This window comes from Periplaneta americana, chromosome 1 (assembly GCF_040183065.1).
Source record: "Periplaneta americana isolate PAMFEO1 chromosome 1, P.americana_PAMFEO1_priV1, whole genome shotgun sequence".
NCBI classification, from domain to species: domain Eukaryota; kingdom Metazoa; phylum Arthropoda; class Insecta; order Blattodea; family Blattidae; genus Periplaneta; species Periplaneta americana.
Genome location: NC_091117.1, coordinates 134,200,269 through 134,221,692, shown reverse-complemented (window position 1 = coordinate 134,221,692; position 21,424 = coordinate 134,200,269). Strand labels below are relative to the sequence as shown.

At 34.5% G+C, this 21,424-nt stretch overlaps 1 protein-coding gene across 1 annotated transcript in view; it reads left to right on the top strand.

The window, feature by feature from the left end:
• Window positions 1-21,424, top strand: part of dpy (dumpy) — a 673,297-nt gene that overhangs the window by 296,220 nt on the left and 355,653 nt on the right. Inside the window, exons 9-25 of the mRNA XM_069827690.1 lie at window positions 738-992; window positions 2,282-2,401; window positions 4,666-5,037; window positions 6,655-6,777; window positions 6,865-6,999; window positions 7,206-7,439; window positions 8,589-9,104; window positions 9,789-9,974; window positions 10,149-10,400; window positions 10,761-10,988; window positions 11,458-11,661; window positions 13,677-13,970; window positions 16,564-16,809; window positions 17,671-17,860; window positions 18,102-19,672; window positions 19,825-20,013; window positions 20,594-20,975. Of these exons, the coding sequence (XP_069683791.1) occupies window positions 738-992; window positions 2,282-2,401; window positions 4,666-5,037; window positions 6,655-6,777; window positions 6,865-6,999; window positions 7,206-7,439; window positions 8,589-9,104; window positions 9,789-9,974; window positions 10,149-10,400; window positions 10,761-10,988; window positions 11,458-11,661; window positions 13,677-13,970; window positions 16,564-16,809; window positions 17,671-17,860; window positions 18,102-19,672; window positions 19,825-20,013; window positions 20,594-20,975 (5,497 nt within the window). The remainder of the gene's footprint in view (window positions 1-737; window positions 993-2,281; window positions 2,402-4,665; window positions 5,038-6,654; window positions 6,778-6,864; window positions 7,000-7,205; window positions 7,440-8,588; window positions 9,105-9,788; window positions 9,975-10,148; window positions 10,401-10,760; window positions 10,989-11,457; window positions 11,662-13,676; window positions 13,971-16,563; window positions 16,810-17,670; window positions 17,861-18,101; window positions 19,673-19,824; window positions 20,014-20,593; window positions 20,976-21,424) is intronic.

The following is a 21,424-nucleotide window of genomic DNA, read 5'->3' as shown; positions in this document are numbered from 1 at the left end:
ATGCTTTTATTAGTATGCGATCTCTGTGTGTAGAATCATTTCCTTGTTCTTATTTCAGTAATAAAATAAAATAATAAATGTCATTAAGTTACTATTTATATCAGCTTATACTACTGGTACTGACTTGTACATATCCTACATGTTATTACATTGTACAGCATAACTATGTTTAAAGTACTTAATGTTAAATATATGTTTCTATTTACTGATCTGAAATAATTTTGTTTTACGTTTGCATTTTAGTCTAACTACAATATTATTGCAGCAGGATTGAAAATCATTATTCAGTTATACTATTTAGTTTGTGTATGATATACGGAAAGTATGTAGGCTTACATTTTCAGCACTTTTTACTTTAACAATTAATTTTATTGTATCTGTTGGGAGATGATTTTAATATTCAGAAAATAGTGCTAAAGTAATTGTGGTGTTTTAGTGTAATATATTATCTCAAATTGATTTTCTTTAAAATTTATATAATACAAATGCTCTAATATAATTCTGTTTTCCTGGCATCGCACTCATTTTAGTTGTTCATGATATAATAATTCAAACTTTTCTAAATCTATTTCAATGTAAAAATATTTTCAGACACTTTATCTGATCACACTTTTTCACTAACTACTGTACAGAGCTACATATAGGCCTATGAAATTCAAGTAGATAAATCCTGCTGTAATTAAGATGTATATAATAAGTCTGAATGGTTTTTGTTTGTAAAACTTACCCTTTAACAGACATTAACGAATGTGAGAAAGCCAATGGTACAAGTCCATGTGGAGGAAATGCTGAATGCGTGAACACACCTGGTAGCTTTAAATGCGAGTGTCCAGCGGGCTACACAGGACTGCCCAATCAAGAGTGTCTTGACATAAATGAATGTGGCCGCTCCAGCACATGTGGTATCAACGCTAAATGTATCAACATCCCAGGATCGTTCAAGTGTCTCTGTCCACAAGGCTTCAGTGGAGAGGGCCGATTATTCTGTGAAAGTTAGTCACGTTGTTTTCCATGGGAGTCTGTGCACATTTCTTCAGCTGAAACCACCTGTGCTCTCTAAAACCTGATATCTCTGATTTTCAGTGAACTTTTAACGTATTTTGATATGTTAGCATGTGTGCCAACTGAATGCAGAAAAAAATTCAGATCGAAAAGCTTCTTATTCTTTTGTCAGTCTTTGGAATGCTCTTTGCTGCTGAAGAATTCTTTCTCTTGCATTCTTTTGAAAAGCTTCTATAGGATTTGCTTACAAGAATTTTATTTCAATTTATTATGTATTGAATTCTTCACATTGAATGAAGACATTATAAAGAACACTGCAATTGTTGTTGCAAATCACAATACACGCTATGAACGATTCATCGTTTAATACGATGCCTTCTTTTATCATTATGTAAGAAGTCTCAGACTATTTCAAAACTTTCAACACATTCTTCACTCAAACTTTAACACACTCTGCTTCTAATCTGCTTACAGTTTGTTATATATAAGAGAATGTGTAATTGTGAGATATAAAGTCACAAATGTTTCCATCTGCATAACTTGCTGTCTCATGACAAAATATCCTATATTTATCTTTGAGTTTATGTCAATGAATCTTCCTTCCTGTCTCCTATTAAATCTATTACATGATAATTACAATTCTTCGAATTATTATTTTGTCTGTTATTTTGTGCTCATGATTACTTGTTATGAGTTAAAATATCTTTCTTCCAGTTCTGCTGATTTTACTATGGTTTATGTTTATTGTTTGTCTCTTGTCGAAAATATGCCTTGGGTTTTATTTCTTAGCAAGAATACTTGTTTGTTTTGTGCATGAGAAAATTGTGTAACTTGACTGTAAAAAGCTTTATGGAATTGGGCGCTGATAAAACATCAAGATCCTTTTTATTTCATCATTATCTTTAATGTTTTCATTAAGTTAATAGTAATTTCGTAAGATGCATGAAGTAAGATATATTGTATTAGGTCTGCTTTACTTGTATTGTGAAATAATTAAACTCAATTAAATATGACACTGATTTCATATAAGAATTAATTACATTTTCATTTCAAGTAGAAACACTCTTAAAAAAATTGTAATAAATACATAATTCCTAAGTTCTCAAACATTATTAAAAAATTCAGTGCTTTGGTCTTCGTTGTTAGTGAAAAAAGCTGTGACAATATCTTTCATAAAGACAATTGCCCTGACATTCATATGGATATTTAATTATAAAATTATATTTTTAAATGAATTATACTTAATGTTGGTATTAAAACATGGTACATAATTTTCCAGACATCGATGAATGTCATGATAACCCATGTGGTGAGAATGCTGTGTGTACTGATACTGTTGGAAGTTTCATCTGCACATGTAAAGAAGATTACACAGGCGATCCATTTAAAGGATGTGTTGGTAAGTTTCTACACGCTACATTAATGACATTCTACGCAGCAGAAATATATCATTGTTCTCCTTCTCACCTCCAACACAGACAATACTTACTATTACTACTGTTACTACTACTACTACTACTACTACTACTACTACTACTACTACTACTACTACTACTACCACCACCACCACCATGGCAATAATAATAATAATAATAATAATAATAATAATAATAATAATAATAATAATAATAATAATAATAATAATAAAGTTAAAGTACAAGTCTCCAGGTATCGATCAAATTCCAGAGAATTAATACAAGAGGGTGAAAGCGCATTATCTAGTGAAATTTATAAGCTTATAAATGTTACTGTATTTGGGAAAAGAAAATTGTACCCAAACAGTGGAAGGAGTCCATAATTGTACCTATCTTTAAGAAAGGAGAAAAGATTAACTGTAGTAACTTTAAAGGAATATCACTTTTATTGACGTCATACAAAATTTTGTCCAATATTATTTTGAGAAGATTAACTCCTTATGTAGATCAATTTATTGGGGATCATTAATGTGTGGTGTAATAGATCGACTGTTGGTCAAATTTTTTGTATTTGACAGATATTGCAGAAAAAATGGTAATAATAAGGGCACAATACATCAGTTATTCGTAGATTTCAAAAACACATATCACTCGGTTAAGAGAGAAGTTTTATATAATATTCTTATTGAATTTGGTATTCCCAAGAAACTAGTTCGATTAATTAAAATGTGTCTCAGTGAAATGTACAGCAGAGTCTGTATAGGCCAGTTTCTGTCTGACGCTTTTCAAATTCACTGCAGGCTAAAGCAAAGAGATGCACTATTACTTTTACTTTTTAACTTTGCTCTAGAATATGCCATTATAAAAGGCCAGTAAAACAAAGAGGATTTGGAATTGAATTGGTTATAGCTTATCAGCTGCTTGTTTATGTAGATGACGTGAATATGTTAGGAGAAAATCGACAAACGATTAAGGAAATCACGGGAATTTTATTTGAAGCAGGTAAGGAGATAGGTTTGGAAGTTAACCCCGAAAAAACAAAGTATATGATTATGTCTCGTGACCAGAATATAGTAAGAAATAGAAATATAAAAATCGGAAATTTATTCTTTGAAAAGGTGGAAAAATTCAAGTATCTTGGAGCAATAGTAACAAATATAAATGACAGCCGAGTGGAAATGAAATGCAGAATAAATATAAGAAATGCTTGCTATTATTTGGTTGAAAAGCTTTTATCATCCAGTCTGCTCTTGAAAAAGCTGAAAGTTAGAATTTATAAAACAGTTATATTACTAGTTGTTCTGTATGGTTGTGAAACTTGGACTCTCACTTTGAGAGAGGAACAGAGGTTAAGGGTATTCGAGAATAAGGTGCTTAGGAAAATATTCGGGACTAAGAGGGTTGAAGTTACAGGACAATGGAGAAAGTTACACAACACAGAACTGCACGTATTGTATTCTTCATCTAACATAATTATGGACATGAAATCCAGACGTTTGAGATGGGCAGAGCATATAGCACATATGGGTGAATCTAGAAATGCATATAGAGTGTTAATTGTAAGACCTGAGGGGGGAAAGACCTTTGGGGAGGCCAAGGCGTAGATGGGAGGATAATATTAAAATAGATTTGAGGGAAGTGGAATATGACAGCAGGGATTGGATTAATCTTGCTCAGGATAGGGACTGATGACTGACTTATTGAAGACGACAATGAACCTCCAGGTTCCTTAAAAGCCATATATGAGTCAGTATAAAGCTTCGAACCTTGTGGTCTATTTCAAGGCTAAAAGTTTAAAATTTGTGTGGCTTTTTTATTGTGGTCTGTGGTCTTCCATCTTACTTTTTTTTTTTTGCATTAAAATTATAATAATAGGCATTCCCTGATAATTTTATATTACCCACTCTTAATACATGTTCTTTACATTGGTTTCTAATGTAATTATTTATCTTGAACGATATTATTTTCTTGTTATTTATTGCACATGGGTCTAAGTTTATTACTAATTCTGTTTGTTCAAAAAGCACTTATGGTCTAAACTCTATAGTACTGTATTTAATTTGTTGAGCTTAGTGTCTTTGTCTCTCTTTTGTAAAAGCTAAGTTTCAGAAGCAAAACGTAATATGGGAAGATACATAAATTATCTACAGTAGTCGTCTACAATCTATATCTATGTATCAATATACAAGTAATACATCTTTGTAAGTTTAATGAACTAATCTTTTTTTACCAATATGTTATTTTCCAGATATCAATGAATGTGTGGCTTTAGATAAACCATGCGGAACAAATGCTTTATGTGAGAATTCTGCTCCTGGTTACAATTGTATTTGCCCACAAGGATATACTGGCAAGCCAAGCCCAAGTATAGCATGTGAACAAGTTGATGTAAACATTCTGTGCAAATCAAATTTCGATTGTGTCAACAATGCAGAGTGTATAGACGGCCAGTGTTTCTGTCAAGATGGATTCTTGGCTCAAGGAGCTGTTTGTGTCGATGTGGACGAATGTCAGAACCAACCTTGTGGTCCTTTGGCTTTATGCACCAACACACCTGGAAGTTTCCATTGTGAATGTGAACATGGCTTTGTCGGTGCTCCGCCCAGGATGAAGTGCAAAGGTACTAGACCTCAGTGTGCTTTGAACGCAATTTCTATTAAATTGAGGCAGAGAAAAGGCAATTCACTCATGTCAACCCAACCTAGCCCTCTTCTAAACAAAATACTCAGCTTTCATAGCGTGTATTTTAATATATTTTTCTTTTCATATTTTTAACCTACTAATTTAATTATTTTCTTTGAAACTTAACAATAATGGCATTTAGAATTATTTATTATCACTATAAGTTAGTTAAAAGTGTCAAAACGAAACCACTACTAACAAATCACTTTCAAACTTTTTTATTCAGTCAACATGTGTAGTATTTGATTTCTTGAGACTCAGTATTGCACACTGCAGTAGGTACAAATTGTAATCTGCAAATTTTTATTCTAATAATATAATTCTGCATTATAAATTCACATGTAGAACAGTTTTCTAACAAAAATCAACAACAGAAGTAGATACATTTTCCGGTAATAATAAAGTTACTGGCACATTGTTAGTTACGACTTCTCTGTTCCTGGCTCATTCATGAGGTTAGAATGGAGATGACTGATGAAATAAGAAATGAGGCGATTCTAATAGAAACTACTAATGCAAGATTAGAATTCTTTCGAAGAAATGTCAGAACTGCAGCTCTCTACATAATTTATATCAAAATCCATGTTTTTAATGACTATACTATTTACACGCATCAAACATATTCATTCTCTTTCTCGTATTTATTTTATTAGTTAAATTGTATGATTAGGCCTATATATTTATTTTATTTATACATTTACAGTTCCTTAATTTTTTCTTGTAAAGCAGGGGTCGTCAGCACAGAGCATGCTGGGGCTAGTCTCTCTTACCCGCGGAAAACGTAGTGCACTTGGGTGCACTCCGTAGCTGCTAGTGGGTATGCTCTCTATCTCTCCCTGTTGCACGACAGTGCACACGGGACAGCACTGCATACCCTTTGCATATTTCAGCGAGTGCTGACGACCACTGTTGTAAAGAATGTAACTTACTGTTTTCTAAAGTTAATTAAAAGATTTAGCATCAAGCCTGCTTCTTAGACTAATTTTGTCATTACCTCTTATAATGTGTAGAAACATAGAAATAGGTCATTTATTAAGACAAAAACTCGAAACTGTTCGGTAATCTTGCAATTTATAAAGTACTGGTAAATAATGAATAACTTGTTGTAAGTTCTTATAATTTTTTCCCTGAAAGTTTGTGCTACGTAGAAGTAGTCAAATGACGTATAAAGGTATTTTTAAAGTAGAGGGCTAAACATGTGGATTGATGTGAATTGTTGTAAACTGCCAATTCTGAGGGGGAGACTGGAATTTATAATTTTGTGATATTGACAATAAAATAAATATCATCTCTTGTACAGTATTGAACTTGTAAACTTAGTATATTTTAAGATACTATTCAATTTATCCTGAGATTTGACATAAGTCTTCGAGTTGAAATTCTTTAAAGAACAATTAAAACACTTTTGTTTCAAGGCATTCAAGATACGCGTACTTAAATTCCTGATGTGTTTCCTTAAAGAACTGCATAAGACTATGTTACATGTGTAGGCCATCTAGATATTTTCATGTACACAAATTCTCATAAGATTGGAATATTTGTATCTTGTCCACAGCCCCATGTGAAGATGTGAAATGCGGACCTCATGCTTTCTGTAAACCTGAAGGCCAAGAAGCTTACTGTATTTGCGAAGATGGATGGACTTTCAATCCAAATGACGTAGCTGCTGGATGTATAGGTATGACTTTTAACAAATTAATGATGAGGTGCTTTGAATACACATTTTGCATATTTGGTAAAATATTTATTTTCTACTAATTTTCAGATATTGATGAGTGTGATAAACGTAATGGACCATCTGGGCGATGTGGCACTAATGCTATCTGTTCAAACACTCCTGGAGGCTTTGGATGCGAGTGCAAACCAGGATTTTCAGGAAATGCATTCAAACAGTGTCTTGGTAAGGCTTTAATATCACTTAGTTGTTTGTCTCTTACATGGTTACAATTTGACTTAATAAGTTCATTTTGAATTTTAAAAGTATGATATGGCATTCAAACAAACTAATTTAATGGCATATATACTTTTTTTAATTCATTTAAATTGATCGGATATTCAGTTTTCATATCATCTTAATACAAATAGTAACTTTTTATTTTCCTTCAGATATCAACGAATGTAGCCGAAGTGATACATGTGGTGTAGGTGCCATCTGTCAGAACTTACCTGGATCTTATAAGTGCGAATGCCCTGAAGGTTCCATACCAGACCCTGACCCACAAACAAAATGTGTTGGAGTGGTTACTTGCAAGACGGATAATGACTGTCCTGGAAATGCTATCTGTGACGAACAGAAACGTTGTTTATGTCCAGAACCCAACATTGGAAACGAATGCAGACGTAAGTAAAAATGTATTTTTGAACATGTTGACATAGATTCTCGTCAGTAATCTGCCATTTTCCATTATACGTAATGTTAACAAGTACGGTGATGATGATGATGATGATGATGATGATGATGATGATGATGATGATGATGATGATATCGTCTTAAGGTAAATGGGATTTTGTATTCTGGTATTCTGCTGTAGCTTATTTCCAACTGATTTATTGAATTCAGAATTTATTATTGACATGTAAAACTTATAGTTTTCTCAAATACTGTAACTATCTACAAATTTTTCTCAAATTTTTCTTAATGCTAAATGATTCATATAAACTGAGCAATAAGTGCAGTATAATAAGAAATTATGTGTAATTTACATTGAAATGTTAATGTTATATGTGACACACATTATGTTTATAACTTTATAAGGATAAAAGATTATTTCTTCAATTTCTCTAGGGATGGATTTCGAATTAGTTTATGGAGGGAGGGTGAGAAGAAGGATCAGTAAACAAATTTTTTTTTAATAACATTCTATAACAGCTAATGAAATTGGTATTACTATGATATACCGAAGCACATATGGAGTTTCAGTACAGTAATTCTGTGTTTCCATATGGTGAAGAATCGATAGAATAAAGAAAAATTTTCTCTGGTACGGGGACTTGAACACGGATTTCCAACTTTACATGCTGGCGCTTTACCCACTAATATGATAAAGTGTAAGTAATTACTTGTGATTCAAGATGGCGCCATGTTCTGTCGGACCCTAGCCATTCAGTCACTTGTAATGAGTACACCTCTGTACTTGTGATTGGACGTTGTTTCTACTGTCACACATACTATGACACGGTCCACGAGGGTAGACCAACAAAGGGGGACACAGTAGGTAGAACTTAAAAAATGAGAGGGATTCAGTCCGGGATCGGAGCTTGAATCTGGTGTGGCTTAGTGGATAAAGCACCAGCACATAAAGTTGGAAACCCGGGTTCGAGTCCCTGTGCTGGAGAGAATTTTTCTCCGTTTCTACTGTTTCTTCACCATAATGAAATTGGATTGTATACCCTTTACAAATAAGTCAGTTAATATGGACTTAATTGTGTGTGCCTGTCAGCTTTCTCTCAGAAGATAATGAAAGAATTTTTTTTTTTTAATTTTTTCAGATCCATGTGAGACAGTGTTCTGCGGTCCCAATGCTCAGTGCATGCTGATCAACAACGAAGCAAAATGTCTATGCAGTACAGGATACACAGGCACACCAGATGGTGCAGGTGGTGGTTGTGTGGATATAGATGAGTGTGCAGCTGGTCCCTGCAGTCCTGGAGCTATTTGCAACAACGAACCTGGCAGATTCTCCTGCGAGTGTCCTGGTGGCACTAGTGGCGATGCTTATCGAGGAGGCTGCACAAAAGAGCTGCCATTCAGCTGTTCGAAGGACAAACCTTGTCCTGGTTCAGAACAGTGCGTGCGAGACGAATTTGTTGGCAGCAGTGTATGCATCTGTCAGCGTGGTTATACTCGAGATCCTGAGACTGGAAAATGCAGAGATATCAATGAATGCTTAGAACTCAGAGACAAGCCTGCTTGTGGATTGAATGCTGTATGCAGAAACCTTCCCGGAAGTTATGAATGCCAGTGCCCACCTGGATTTAATGGAAACCCATTCTCCCATTGTGAAGGTATGTTGTCTAGCTTACTGCATCCTTATTACATGACATTTATCTGTTACATACTGATATCTAAAAGAGTGATGAAAAATAAATAAATTTGACATCTTAATTGAAAATATACCTCTAATTGAAGTTCTGCCTGATATTATCAAGCAGTACATCTCACTTGACAATATGTGTCAGAGGAAGAACAATTTGTTTTTATGCATCTGAAGTCTGTAACTATTGGAAATGTATACAATGAAGGAGAAAAAGAACTGGCCACTCTAACCCATTATCTCCTGGCCTAGTTGTCTCATAAGTGGCGCCATGTTGGTATCACTTGTGAGGTTCAGACCTGCCTTCGGACAGTTAGCTAAACAACGACAACAATTGAAAATATTGGGCCTAATCAGATTTGATCTCTCGCAAAAGAGGTCAGTCAATGTTATGACTTAATTTTCGTTCATGCATACATATTTCCTTTCATTAAGAAATATGAATTATTATTATTATTATTATTATTATTATTATTATTATTATTATTATTATTATTATTATTATTATTATTATTATTATTATTAAGGTATTACAGTTGATATTAATTCGAATAAGTACTAATTAAATCATGAAGATGTTTTCAGCCAAGACTATTATCAAAGGATGGTATTTTGAAAATAATATTAAATAGAAATATTGAACTTTATTTTTCAGAATGCAACACTCTAGAATGTCAATGTCAAGCTCCATACCAAATTGTGAATGGCAATTGTGTGCTTGCTGGTTGCTCGAAAGGAGAGACTTGTCCTGCAGGGGCAGAGTGTATTACTATAGCTGGAGGAGTCAGTTACTGTGCTTGCCCTAAAGGCTACAGAATAAAACAAGATGGCTCTTGTGAAGGTTAGAACTTTCAAAAAAGTTTTTTACAACTGTCATGTTATACATCTTTAATGTAAAATTTATACAAAAATTGCTATAAACATCACATGCAAGTAGTATTCTCTCTCTTTAAGGTACCTTACTTACTTTGTACTAAATAATCACTGATTTTATTTGTAATATGTATAATTGTAGATATCAACGAATGTGAAGAAGGAAGGCAGGTGTGTGGCTATGGCGCTGAATGTATCAACCGACCAGGATCACATGAATGTGTGTGCCCACGAGGTTACACAGGAGATCCATACAACAGTGTCTGCTCTCCTAGCCGAGTCAAGTGTGTCAATGATGGAGACTGTTCTCCTAATGAAAAATGCGTACAGCCAGGCGAATGTGTTTGCCCACCACCCTACTTCACTGATCCACTGGACGGCAACAAATGCAAAAGTATGATACTATACTAATATTTAGTATGTTTGTAGAATGCTATAGCTCAATTACATTTATGAATAGACTACTTACTTACTGTACTTTTTTTTGCTTGTTATCGATAAATATATAGCTTATAATGTCTTTCTGAAGCAGTATATACAACACTCAAGACTAGACGTGTATTCAACATGCCTTTAGAGCAACAAATGTATACATAAAAATATAAAAAGAGTACAAAATAAGAACAATTTTTATTTAATATATTTCATTATTTTAAACTATTTTCGTACACGAATTAAGTTGGTAAATTGAGAAATTTCTTTGGTAGCTAGAAACTTAGAATACATTTTAATGAAATATAAATTATCTTTTCAGGTCCCTGTGAAAGATTTCCATGTGGTATCAATGCAAAGTGTACACCAAGCGACCCTCCAAAGTGTATGTGCCAGACTGGATACAAAGGGGACCCACTCCATGGTTGTGTGGACATAGATGAATGTATTGACAACCCATGTGCATACGGAGCTCACTGCCTTAACGAGAAAGGAGGCTACAAGTGTGTGTGTGCTCTTGGCATGACCGGAGATCCTTACAGAGGAGGATGTAAGTAAATTGCATGTCCTCCTTTGAAGGTATGAAACAAGAAAAAAACAGAATTATCTCAAAATGGAATAACATTTAACATATTATTTGGTTATTCCTCTAGTTATTATTGTTGCTTCCTTCTATCTGTGGAAGCTCGTTTCATTAAATTAAATCAGCTCAAGACAAAATGTTATCGATCAGTCTTTTGACAGTTGTTCTATAAATAGGCTGCTTTTAGCTTTTGTATGCCCTACAAGATACAGTACTATATATTTATCTTTGCATATTATAATAAAGAAATCTAACAGACACTTAGTTTTTAATAGAACAGATCGATTCAAAAGACCATACCAGTATCTTAAACAAAGCACTCTTTATAGTTTAAAATTATATTGTGTACAGTAGGATGCAACACTTTTGCTATTTTGATATATTCTTGAATACATTATTTCAATTTTAATTACTATACTTTTATTTCTTTCTGCAGGTATCGGTGCAATTTCTCCAAAAGGAGAATGTTCTTCAAATGAACAATGTGCTAATCAGCTGGCATGCATAGAAGGAACATGTGTTAATCCTTGCAGCAAATTGCCTTGTGGATCCAATGCTTATTGTGAGCCAGAAAATCATGCTGCCTGGTGTCGCTGTACTGTTGGATTCAAAGAAGGTCCTAATGGAGAATGCGTATCTGGTAAGTACAATTTCGTTACATGTAACTATTATTAATGTAAATTAGAAATATAAATTAATAACTGCATTTTGACTTTACCAATAATATATCGTACATCTAATAGACGATGGAAGTACTAAATGTACTGGTATTTATATATCAAAATATAGGCCTGTTTTCCAAATAGTGCTAAAGATACGTTCGTTATAACAATGCTTCAGCTATCCTGATTGGTTTTGAGTTTAATGTTACCATTACATAATATCGTATCACAGCCGGCTCTGTTATACAGTAGTGAATCTTCGGTATTAAGAGAATCTGACAAAAAGAGGATTGAAGCAGCAAAAATGAGATTCCTAAGACTGCTTCTAAGACTAACACTCAGAGACAGAATAAGGAGCGAAGACATAAGAAGAGAGTTAGGGATACAACATGCAATGAGAAGGTCATAGTATACCAAAAGAATTGGCAGTCACATACATAGAATGCTACCTGGCCGATTGCCAAGGTAAGCTTTATTTTATAAACCTACCTACTGGAATACGGGACATTGGGAGACCAAAAAAAGATGGAACAACAATTGCAATGACCTTTGGTTTCGGAATGTTATTGTTTACTTTAGTTTGTAAATTAATCAAAGCATCACAAATTTTATTCTGCAAGATTTATAACAGAAAGTGTCGATATTATATGTTCAAAATCTGAAAGATTATTAATTTATTATTATTTTTAATATTATTATTATATTTTTAAATTCGTTATTCAATGACTCTGTATAACTGCAAACTTACCTAGCATTGGTGAAATTGGTGATAAGAAGATAGTAACTGATGAGATAAATCCAAGGATTCGCCATAGAATTACGTATTTGCCTTACAATTCGAGAAAATCTCGGAAAAACAAACCCACACCCCAGCACAGTCTTGGATCATGAGTACAGCTCTCTACTACCATCTTATATTAGAAGCTTTCAAAGCTTATCAGTATTCTTTGCTAGGGATTCTTATGTTAATAAATATTTTATTCTTAAACAATTATCATACAAAATATTGATTCAACTTTATTAGAAAAGTTCTGTCTTGTGTTAGAATTTGCACTATCTTGTTTATATGGTGAGGAACATTTATCGTGGTCAGAGATAATAGTGCTGGTTCCCATCGAGCTATGGCTTGGTTACCTCAAACTGCACGTCCATATTATTTTATTTAATCTCGTCTTTAAGTTTACACATTATACTGGGATCACTTTTCTTTTTTCTGCATTATTGTCCAGTATGTTATTCATATTCTCCAAGTGGTGACCTGAACCCTCCAGATTTATAACTCAAGAGTACAGGCTATTACAAAAGAAACATTACAGTGCTTCCATTCCTCAAATGAGGTATAGGAATTCTTATACATTCAGAAATTTAAAATAAATATTATAGTCCAGACACATGATCTGAAGACATTAATTCGTCAATTTAAGCAAAGAAAATTAATCATAAACAAAAACAAGAAAAATCTTTTGAATTCAATATTTTCTAACGTTAAATAAAAAAAAGAGTTCAGTGAAGTTTGGGGGGGGGGGCAGTGCCCCCCCCCCCATGTCCCCCTTAACCCTGTCTCTGTGTTACTATGAAAATTGAAGGAATGAAAGTTTATAGTTTTGTTTTACGTTTATTAATAAGTCTAATAGTAGTATATGCCATCTCAGGAAAGCATTTTTTTTATCACATCACTCCCTTTTAGTTCTGAGATCTAAAAAGCTTGACAGCTGTACTGCCCTTCCTCTCTCCTGTATGCCATAGTGGGATGTATGCGAATATTTCATCTTTACCTTACGAACCTGTAACAGTTTTAAACTACTATTTTACTTCATGATAATGAATACTTTCACACAGAAGTAATTATAATAAGTCTATTGTAGCTTAAACAATTAGCAAAAATTGCACCGACTTCTCTTATAGGCTAAAATAGAAATTTCTTATACACTTGTTATGTCTGTTCAAACCATAGGCTATGTGATATAAAATATGAACAAATTTAAATTTTCAGTATGTGATGGACTATACTGTGGCCAAGGTGCACAATGCATAGCAACTTCCAATGGTCCAACTTGTGCCTGTGTGGAAGGCTTCATTGGCAATCCATTCCCTGGTGGTCTGTGCGTACCAGATGTCTGCTCGCCCAGCAATCCATGTATTGAACCTAGTGTATGTATTGGCGGAAGATGTAAAGAACGTTGTGAAGGAGTTGTCTGTGGTGTTGGAGCCACCTGCGACAAAAACACTAACAAATGTGTTTGTGATCCATTCTTCATTGGCAACCCAGATCTGATTTGCATGCCTCGTAAGTAAATTCGAATAATAATTATTCTTATACATCTTGATTACATAACTTTTAACACTATATCACTGAGGAATAACAAGTGTGTGTGTGTGTGTAGGTGTGTGTATATATATATATATATATATATATATATATATATATATATATATATATATATACTACAGTATATAGGAATTATATCTTAATACATAAAAGTGAATGTGGGAATGTGGGTATGTATGTGTCTATGTTCTCGATACAAATCTACACGTTTTGACAAATATGTGCCAAAATTTGCACATTTAACCTTCATAACCAGGAGAAAAACATAGGCTACATTAAAATTGTTAAAATGAACGTTAAATTAATTTAAAAAATAAAAATAAATACTATCAAAATTCATGTGTAATACTAAAATGCAATCTTCTATAGTCAATTGTCTGTCAAACTCTTACAGAACCACCTATATGGACTCTAATTCAGTGTACTGTTAGCTTATTCTGTTAACTGTCATTGTTTGTTTGTTTGTTTGTTTGTCATTTTTCTCACTCTGTTATCTTCCATCATCTATTTGTTCTATTTTTGTTTTGTATGCTTTGTCCAATGGTAGCCTCTAATTTGAGGAAGCTCTATAAATAAATAAATAAATAAATAAATGTCTGTTGTATTCAACATCGACTTTCACGAGGCCATGGAAATTATAACACGAAATTAAATAACATTATTGATATACATCATGAAGGCTAAAACTAGACATTTCATGCAATATTATCTTTACGAGTTGTAGATAGTGAGTAGACTGCGTTTTATCCAACTGAATTCTTTGAAACTACAAGGATTGCTACTATATAATTTTATACCTAATATTGAATCACCAACAGTACTATTGCAAAATATTGACCCACCAAATTATGCAATAGAACTATAATTGGTGTGAAAAACTCATTCAAAACGTAAGATGTGATAATATTAATTGGCAATATGCCTTTCAATTTTAAGTAACAGCAATTTCAGTGCGACTAGCACTTGTAATGGCCATATTAAAATTAAGCTCAAGGACAGTCGCTCAAAGTTGCAGACATTAACTTAAAAATTCCATGTTTTTCACATTCTCAACTATATTTTATACAAACTGTAGGAAAAAAAAAAAATTACACACACACCAAAACGCAATTCAATGATACTTTTGTCATATTGCTAATGTAATATGTGAATGTAAGTAAGGCGACTGAAAATAACACTGTATTAATTCTAAAATACACGTCTCTCAAAATATTGTTGTTCATGTCCGAAAATGTGTTACTGCGAAATTCTAACTGTAGCCTATAATCACATTGCCAATGCAGTATATTATGCGTTGTGGAAATAACAATTTAAAAAAAAGAACGGTGTACGTCTCTCAGAATATTAGTCTTTATATTGAAAAATGACTTATTCCGAGTTTATATTATATCTGCATTCTGTGAATAATATAAGAATTGTAATATGTTCTGAATTTGTGAGATATAGTTTCTGAAGTCATATTAAAAAAAATAGGCGTACAGCGGTCAACAGGTAAAAAAATCTTCCAATATAAATTAAATTATATATCTGCGTATATATTGGTTCTTTGGTATGATCGATAGAGAGATAAATTTTGGCTCTCGATGACATCCCAACAGGTTTAGACTGGGAACAAGGAAATTCCGTTTATCGTCAGCTGTCTCTGAAATTCAAGCAAAAGCACACACAGACATAAAATTACGTGAAATGCACAGCTTCAGAATCAATGTACAGATCTTATAATTATTTTATCTCTGCCTCTGTGCAACGTCACATTTGCGGGGGAAGAAAAGAGATGGCAGAAAGGTTGCAATGCTTTTTAATACGTTGACTCCCATAACTAAGATAGCCATTTGAAATTTAACAATCACTGACCGGCAGAGATAAAATGTAAGACCTGTAGAACATTGATACAATGCTAAGTGGGCCTATAGGGACCGAGGGGTGTGTTTTTGTTTTGCTAAACTTCAAGACAATGCCGATTCATTTAAAGTTTGTGTGACTGTAGCCTATATGTTCGTTTGGTTTTACTTTATTTATAGTTTTATTTTTTTATTATTTTATTTGTATTGCTGGTGATGTGGAAGAGGAGGCCTGTTGCCCTTAACTATGCCAGAATAAATAAATAAACACATATAGGCCTACATGTATACATACATACATACAAATTAAAACATATTTGAAAGTAAGGCACGTGATGAAATGTTTTCTTTCGTTGCAGTTGTTTTAAATTGAGTTAATCCTTTCAGGCATTTGGCTAAGAAGTTCATTAATTCATGTAATTGACGCTATGTAAAGATTCATCTTTATGGACGGGAAAGCTTATTAAAGACAATTCGTTTTGGTTGTCTATAGTTGAGTTTCTGAGATGTCCGAAAAGTCTAACAACCAATTTAATTAAAAAAAAAAAAACAAGGACAACCCGGGCAATGCCAGGTGCTTTCAGCTAATATAGCCTATATCCAGTCTTTCCAATACTGTATATTCCTCCATTATTCTTAGTTATTTACATTTAGTTATGAAATCCAGACATGTAGATAGATATGTTATTAATTCTAACTTCTTTTTTCAGCTGTGATACCTCCTGCTTGTATTCCTGCATGTGGCACTAATGCACATTGTGAGTATGGTGCTGTTAATCAGTGCGTATGTAACACTGGAACAGTTGGAAATCCATACGAAGGTTGTGGACCTCAAGAAAAGAAATCATGCTCTACTACAGCTTGCGGCATTGGAGCTGAATGCAGAGAGGGAATCAACAATGTTGAATGTGTTTGTCCACCTGGCTTTGGAGGAAATCCATATGTACAATGCAATGGTCAGTATAAATACTAATTCTTACTTTTAACATGCATGCTTAATAATATCAAGTTACTGTTAATATTGTTAGGGTAAACACTTCACTCTGAAGTTAAAATTCAGTTTTTAGTAAGTTTCTATTTTGTTGCACTGTTGAAAATAACATTGGAAACCAGATAAATGTTAGTATATTATCAGTATTTATAATGTGTCATGAAGAAATGATACACCTGCAGTTGTCATTAAAGAATGCTGTAAAACACAGTTTATTAGCAATTGCGATTATAGAGAATTTAAATTACATAATATATTTACTTTAGAAGTTGTTTCGTCACTTGAAATACAAAATATCGTTTTGGGATTCGAATTCCTGACTGGAGTCTTTTTTTTTCTAGATCCCTAGAAAAGTATGGTGATATTACTTGTAATAATACACAGTTAAATCATTCCAAGTCATTTCCAGTTCTATAGTCAACTCACTGATGCTGATAAACAGCAACAAATAAGTGTTGTTGAATAAAAAGCAATATAGGAAAAAATAAAAGTGATTTGTAATACACGTCGAATTTCGTATCTTCGTATAAGGCACTTTTATGTTGAAAAATTATGCAGTTCATAATACAGTGTGTTCAACTAGTCCCTTCACAATGCACTGCCTGCTTGTAAGGGCGATACAACTTTCTCTTTCTTCCGTCCTCACTTTGTTCTCTTTCTACTCGTATACTCTGCTATCTGTGTGGATGGTTTGTAGCCTTAGAGCAGACACGTTAAAGTGAAGCTTAATAACTAGACTTGACTTATGGAGAGATTAGTTGAATGCAACATAGAACATAATTTTCTTTATTTAAATATCTTCACATGAGACATTTATTTATTTCAGATGTGGATGAGTGCAGTGGCAGTGCATGTGGAAACAATGCTGTATGCATCAACACACCTGGCAGCTATGATTGTCGTTGCAAGAAAGGATACACAGGAAACCCATTTATAGTTTGCTTGCTTCCTGAACCAGAAACTTGTGAAAATCCTGCAACTTGCACGTGCAGCAAGGATGTACCATGCCCAACAGGGTACGGTATTTTCAGTTTTGAACTGAAGGCTATATTCTTCCTTTTGCACAAAATATTATCCAGAAACTATATTTTGCTTTTCGTAATACATTATCTGAAAGGTGCACAAAATTATTTTATAAACTTGCCATTATAGATTCAGAATATTATTTTCAATTCATTTAATGTATTCCATAGATCTCATATTAGCATTGAAGTTTCAAGATGTGGAACAAGTCAAGAACTATTCTTTCATTTACAGATACTCCTGTGATGGTGGTCACTGCAAAGATCTATGTGACAGTGTCAAGTGTGGTCCACGAGCAGTTTGTGATGCTGGAAAATGTATTTGTCCACCTGGTTTCACTGGTAACCCAAGTGATCAGAAATCTGGATGCAAGCCGAGAGGACAATGTCAAAATGACTTGGATTGCAACACAGCACAGATTTGCTTTCAACTTGGAAAAGGAGTCAGGAAATGCCTGGATGCTTGTAGCAAAATTCAATGTGGACCTAACGCTCTCTGTGTAGCTGAAAACCACCGTTCATCATGTATTTGTGCTGATGGTTATGTAGGAAATCCAGGTGACCTCTTTGTTGGATGCCAACCAGACAGAGGAGTTCCAAAAGGCGAATGCGAGACAGATCATGATTGTGCTAGTGGTCTGGTGTGTGCACTTACTCCAGATGGTTTTCGCGCATGTCTAAATCCCTGTGCCAATGTCGCCTGTGCCCAGAATGAAGTCTGCCATCTTGATCACACCGGACATCCAGTTTGTAGTTGTCTTGATAGTTTCGTTTGGAATCCTGTGAGTTCAGCATGTGAGAAACCATCCCTACCTGACTGTACTGCTGATACAGACTGTCCACAAACATCTGCATGTCGACCTGATGCATTAGGAGTTCTTAAATGTGTGTCTGTCTGTTCCGAATTTACTTGTCCAGCAAATGCTGTCTGTGTGGCAATAGGGCATCAAGGGCAATGTCAGTGTTTGCCAGGCTATACAGGAAATCCAAATGATAGGAATGGTTGCAAACCTGCTCTTAAGAACCAATGCTCCACAGATGCACAATGTCCAGAATCTGACACTTGCAGAGCAGATGGACAGACTGGTGTTCTTGTTTGTAAATCTGCTTGCGACTTCTTGAAATGTGGTCCTCACGCTGTCTGTATTGCCAATAATCATGTGGCACAGTGTCAGTGTCCACCTGGTCCTTATGCAGGTGACCCCAACGATCCAACATCAGGTTGTAAGACTGTTCCTTGCGTCTATAACATTGACTGTCCGCCCACACAACTTTGCAACAGGTTAACTCATACATGCTACGATGTCTGTGAAGAAGAGTCTTGTGGCGAAAATGCTGTATGTATTGCTGAAGATCATCGTGCTGTCTGCCAATGCCCACCAGGCTTCCGGGCTAATCCCCTTCCAGAAGTGGAATGTGTTCCTACTGAAGTCTGCAGTCCAAATCCCTGCCATCCTTCAGCTGTTTGTGAAGGCACGCCTTCAGGTCATACATGTCGGTGTCCACCTGGACATGTGGGAGATCCTTTCACAGCTGGTTGTCGGCCAGAAGGCAACTGTCCTAAAGGAGATTCTGATTGCCCACCTCAATCAACCTGTGTGGCAGGACGCTGTGTTAATCCTTGTGATGGGGCGTGTGGACCAAATGCAATCTGTAACGTTGTGAATAGAAGACCAGTATGTACATGCCCACTGAAGTTTGAAGCTGGACCATCTGGTCCTGTCACAGGCTGCTTGAGGACGGCTGTTGTGTGTGTCAGTGATGCAGATTGTCATGGAACCATATGTCATAATGGCCAATGCAAAGGTAAATTAAAAGTTTTTGTTTAATATGCTGGGATATTAAATACACTCAAATCTACCAATTAAAACTGGAACCTGTAATAAATAACAAAAAATACATAATTCTAAGGTAAAAATGCTATGAACAGCAGTACTGAATGTGATATTTATTAACAGTTGCATGCCGTAATGCTGAGGATTGCACATACGGAGAAAGATGTGTGCAGAACATGTGTACCTTGCCTTGTGGAAGCCACTCCCAGTGTCCAGCCGTACAAGCATGTGTATCTGGGATCTGTCTTATTGGTTGCCGATCTAGCAAGGACTGTCCCAGTGAGCAAGCATGTGTCAACAACAAGTGTCAAGGTAAATAGTCTTTAGTATGTTGCTTTTAAGCTATGTTAGGTTTGGGCCTCTTGGCATTTTGAGAGTATTACAAGAATAATGCATTCTTGGTCTTTTGCAAGAGAAGGAATATGAAAAAGAATTAAAAGAAAATTATAATAAGTTACCCATCTTTAAGAAGTAATATAGATGAACAAATCAATCTTCTTGCTTGAAAGAATTAAGTTTCTTTAATTTATTCATTGTATGGTAACTATAAAGTTGACAATGATAATGAGTATAAAACTGACCATCAAAAAGATGATGATGATGATGATGATGATTGATGATGATGATGATGATGATGATTGATGATGATGACCCTATACTAATCAAAGTTTGTAATACTAACTTCATATTTTGGTTTTATTATTATTATTATTATTATTATTATTATTATTATTATTATTATTATTATTATTATTATTACCATCATTATTATGCTTATTACTGAAACTATTACTATTATGACTGGTAGGCATACGTACCCAGTACTCATTTATATTTCATCATGCAATAGTATGGTATAGGTACATATGGTACATTTCAAACTTCCTTACAGATCCTTGCAAGAAGGAAGGAATCTGTGGTCCAAATGCAGTGTGTCGTTGTGTAAATCACGTGACAGAATGTGAATGCCCACCTGGTTTCGTGGGGAATCCTGTTCCCCAGCAAGGATGTGTGAGAATCCCTACAAACTGTGGCTCGAATGCAGAATGTCCTTCAGGTCACTCTTGCCTAAACAACCTGTGCACGGTGCCATGTGTGGACAATTCACACTGTGCTGTAGGAGAGCGCTGTACCAATTCAGTCTGTGTCAAGGTGTGCTATGGAGACAGTAACTGCGTTCCAGGTGAAGTGTGTATAGAAGGAACATGTCAACCCGGATGTGGAACAGACTCCGATTGCAAGACAAGCGAAATATGCTTACACAACAAGTGCAGGTAATGAAATCTTCCTATAAAATCAGAAATCATCCCAAAAAAAAAAAAAAAAAACAAAAACCTAATGCCAACAAACACAGCAGTACAAATATATTACTAGTACTCTGTTGAAATATTGAATGTGATTCGTTGCACTATGACAGCGCGCAAATTAACACATGCATGCTGCTTCTTGTGCTATATAGTCTGGTTAATGAGACGATATGATTTGGTACATTAAGAACCGAGACTAAGTATCACACTGTATCGATAGATATGATGAAAATTATGAAAGACATTCTCTATTTCGAACTAAACAGAATTTGTTTTATTATAAAACAGTCGGTCATAGTTGGCAAGTGCGAATTATACTATTAAGTTATTGTTCGTCTCTTCATATAATGGATGCTGAGGATGGAAGATTGCTCTTTCACAACAGTCTAATAATGATTCATTATTCCGTTTGTCGT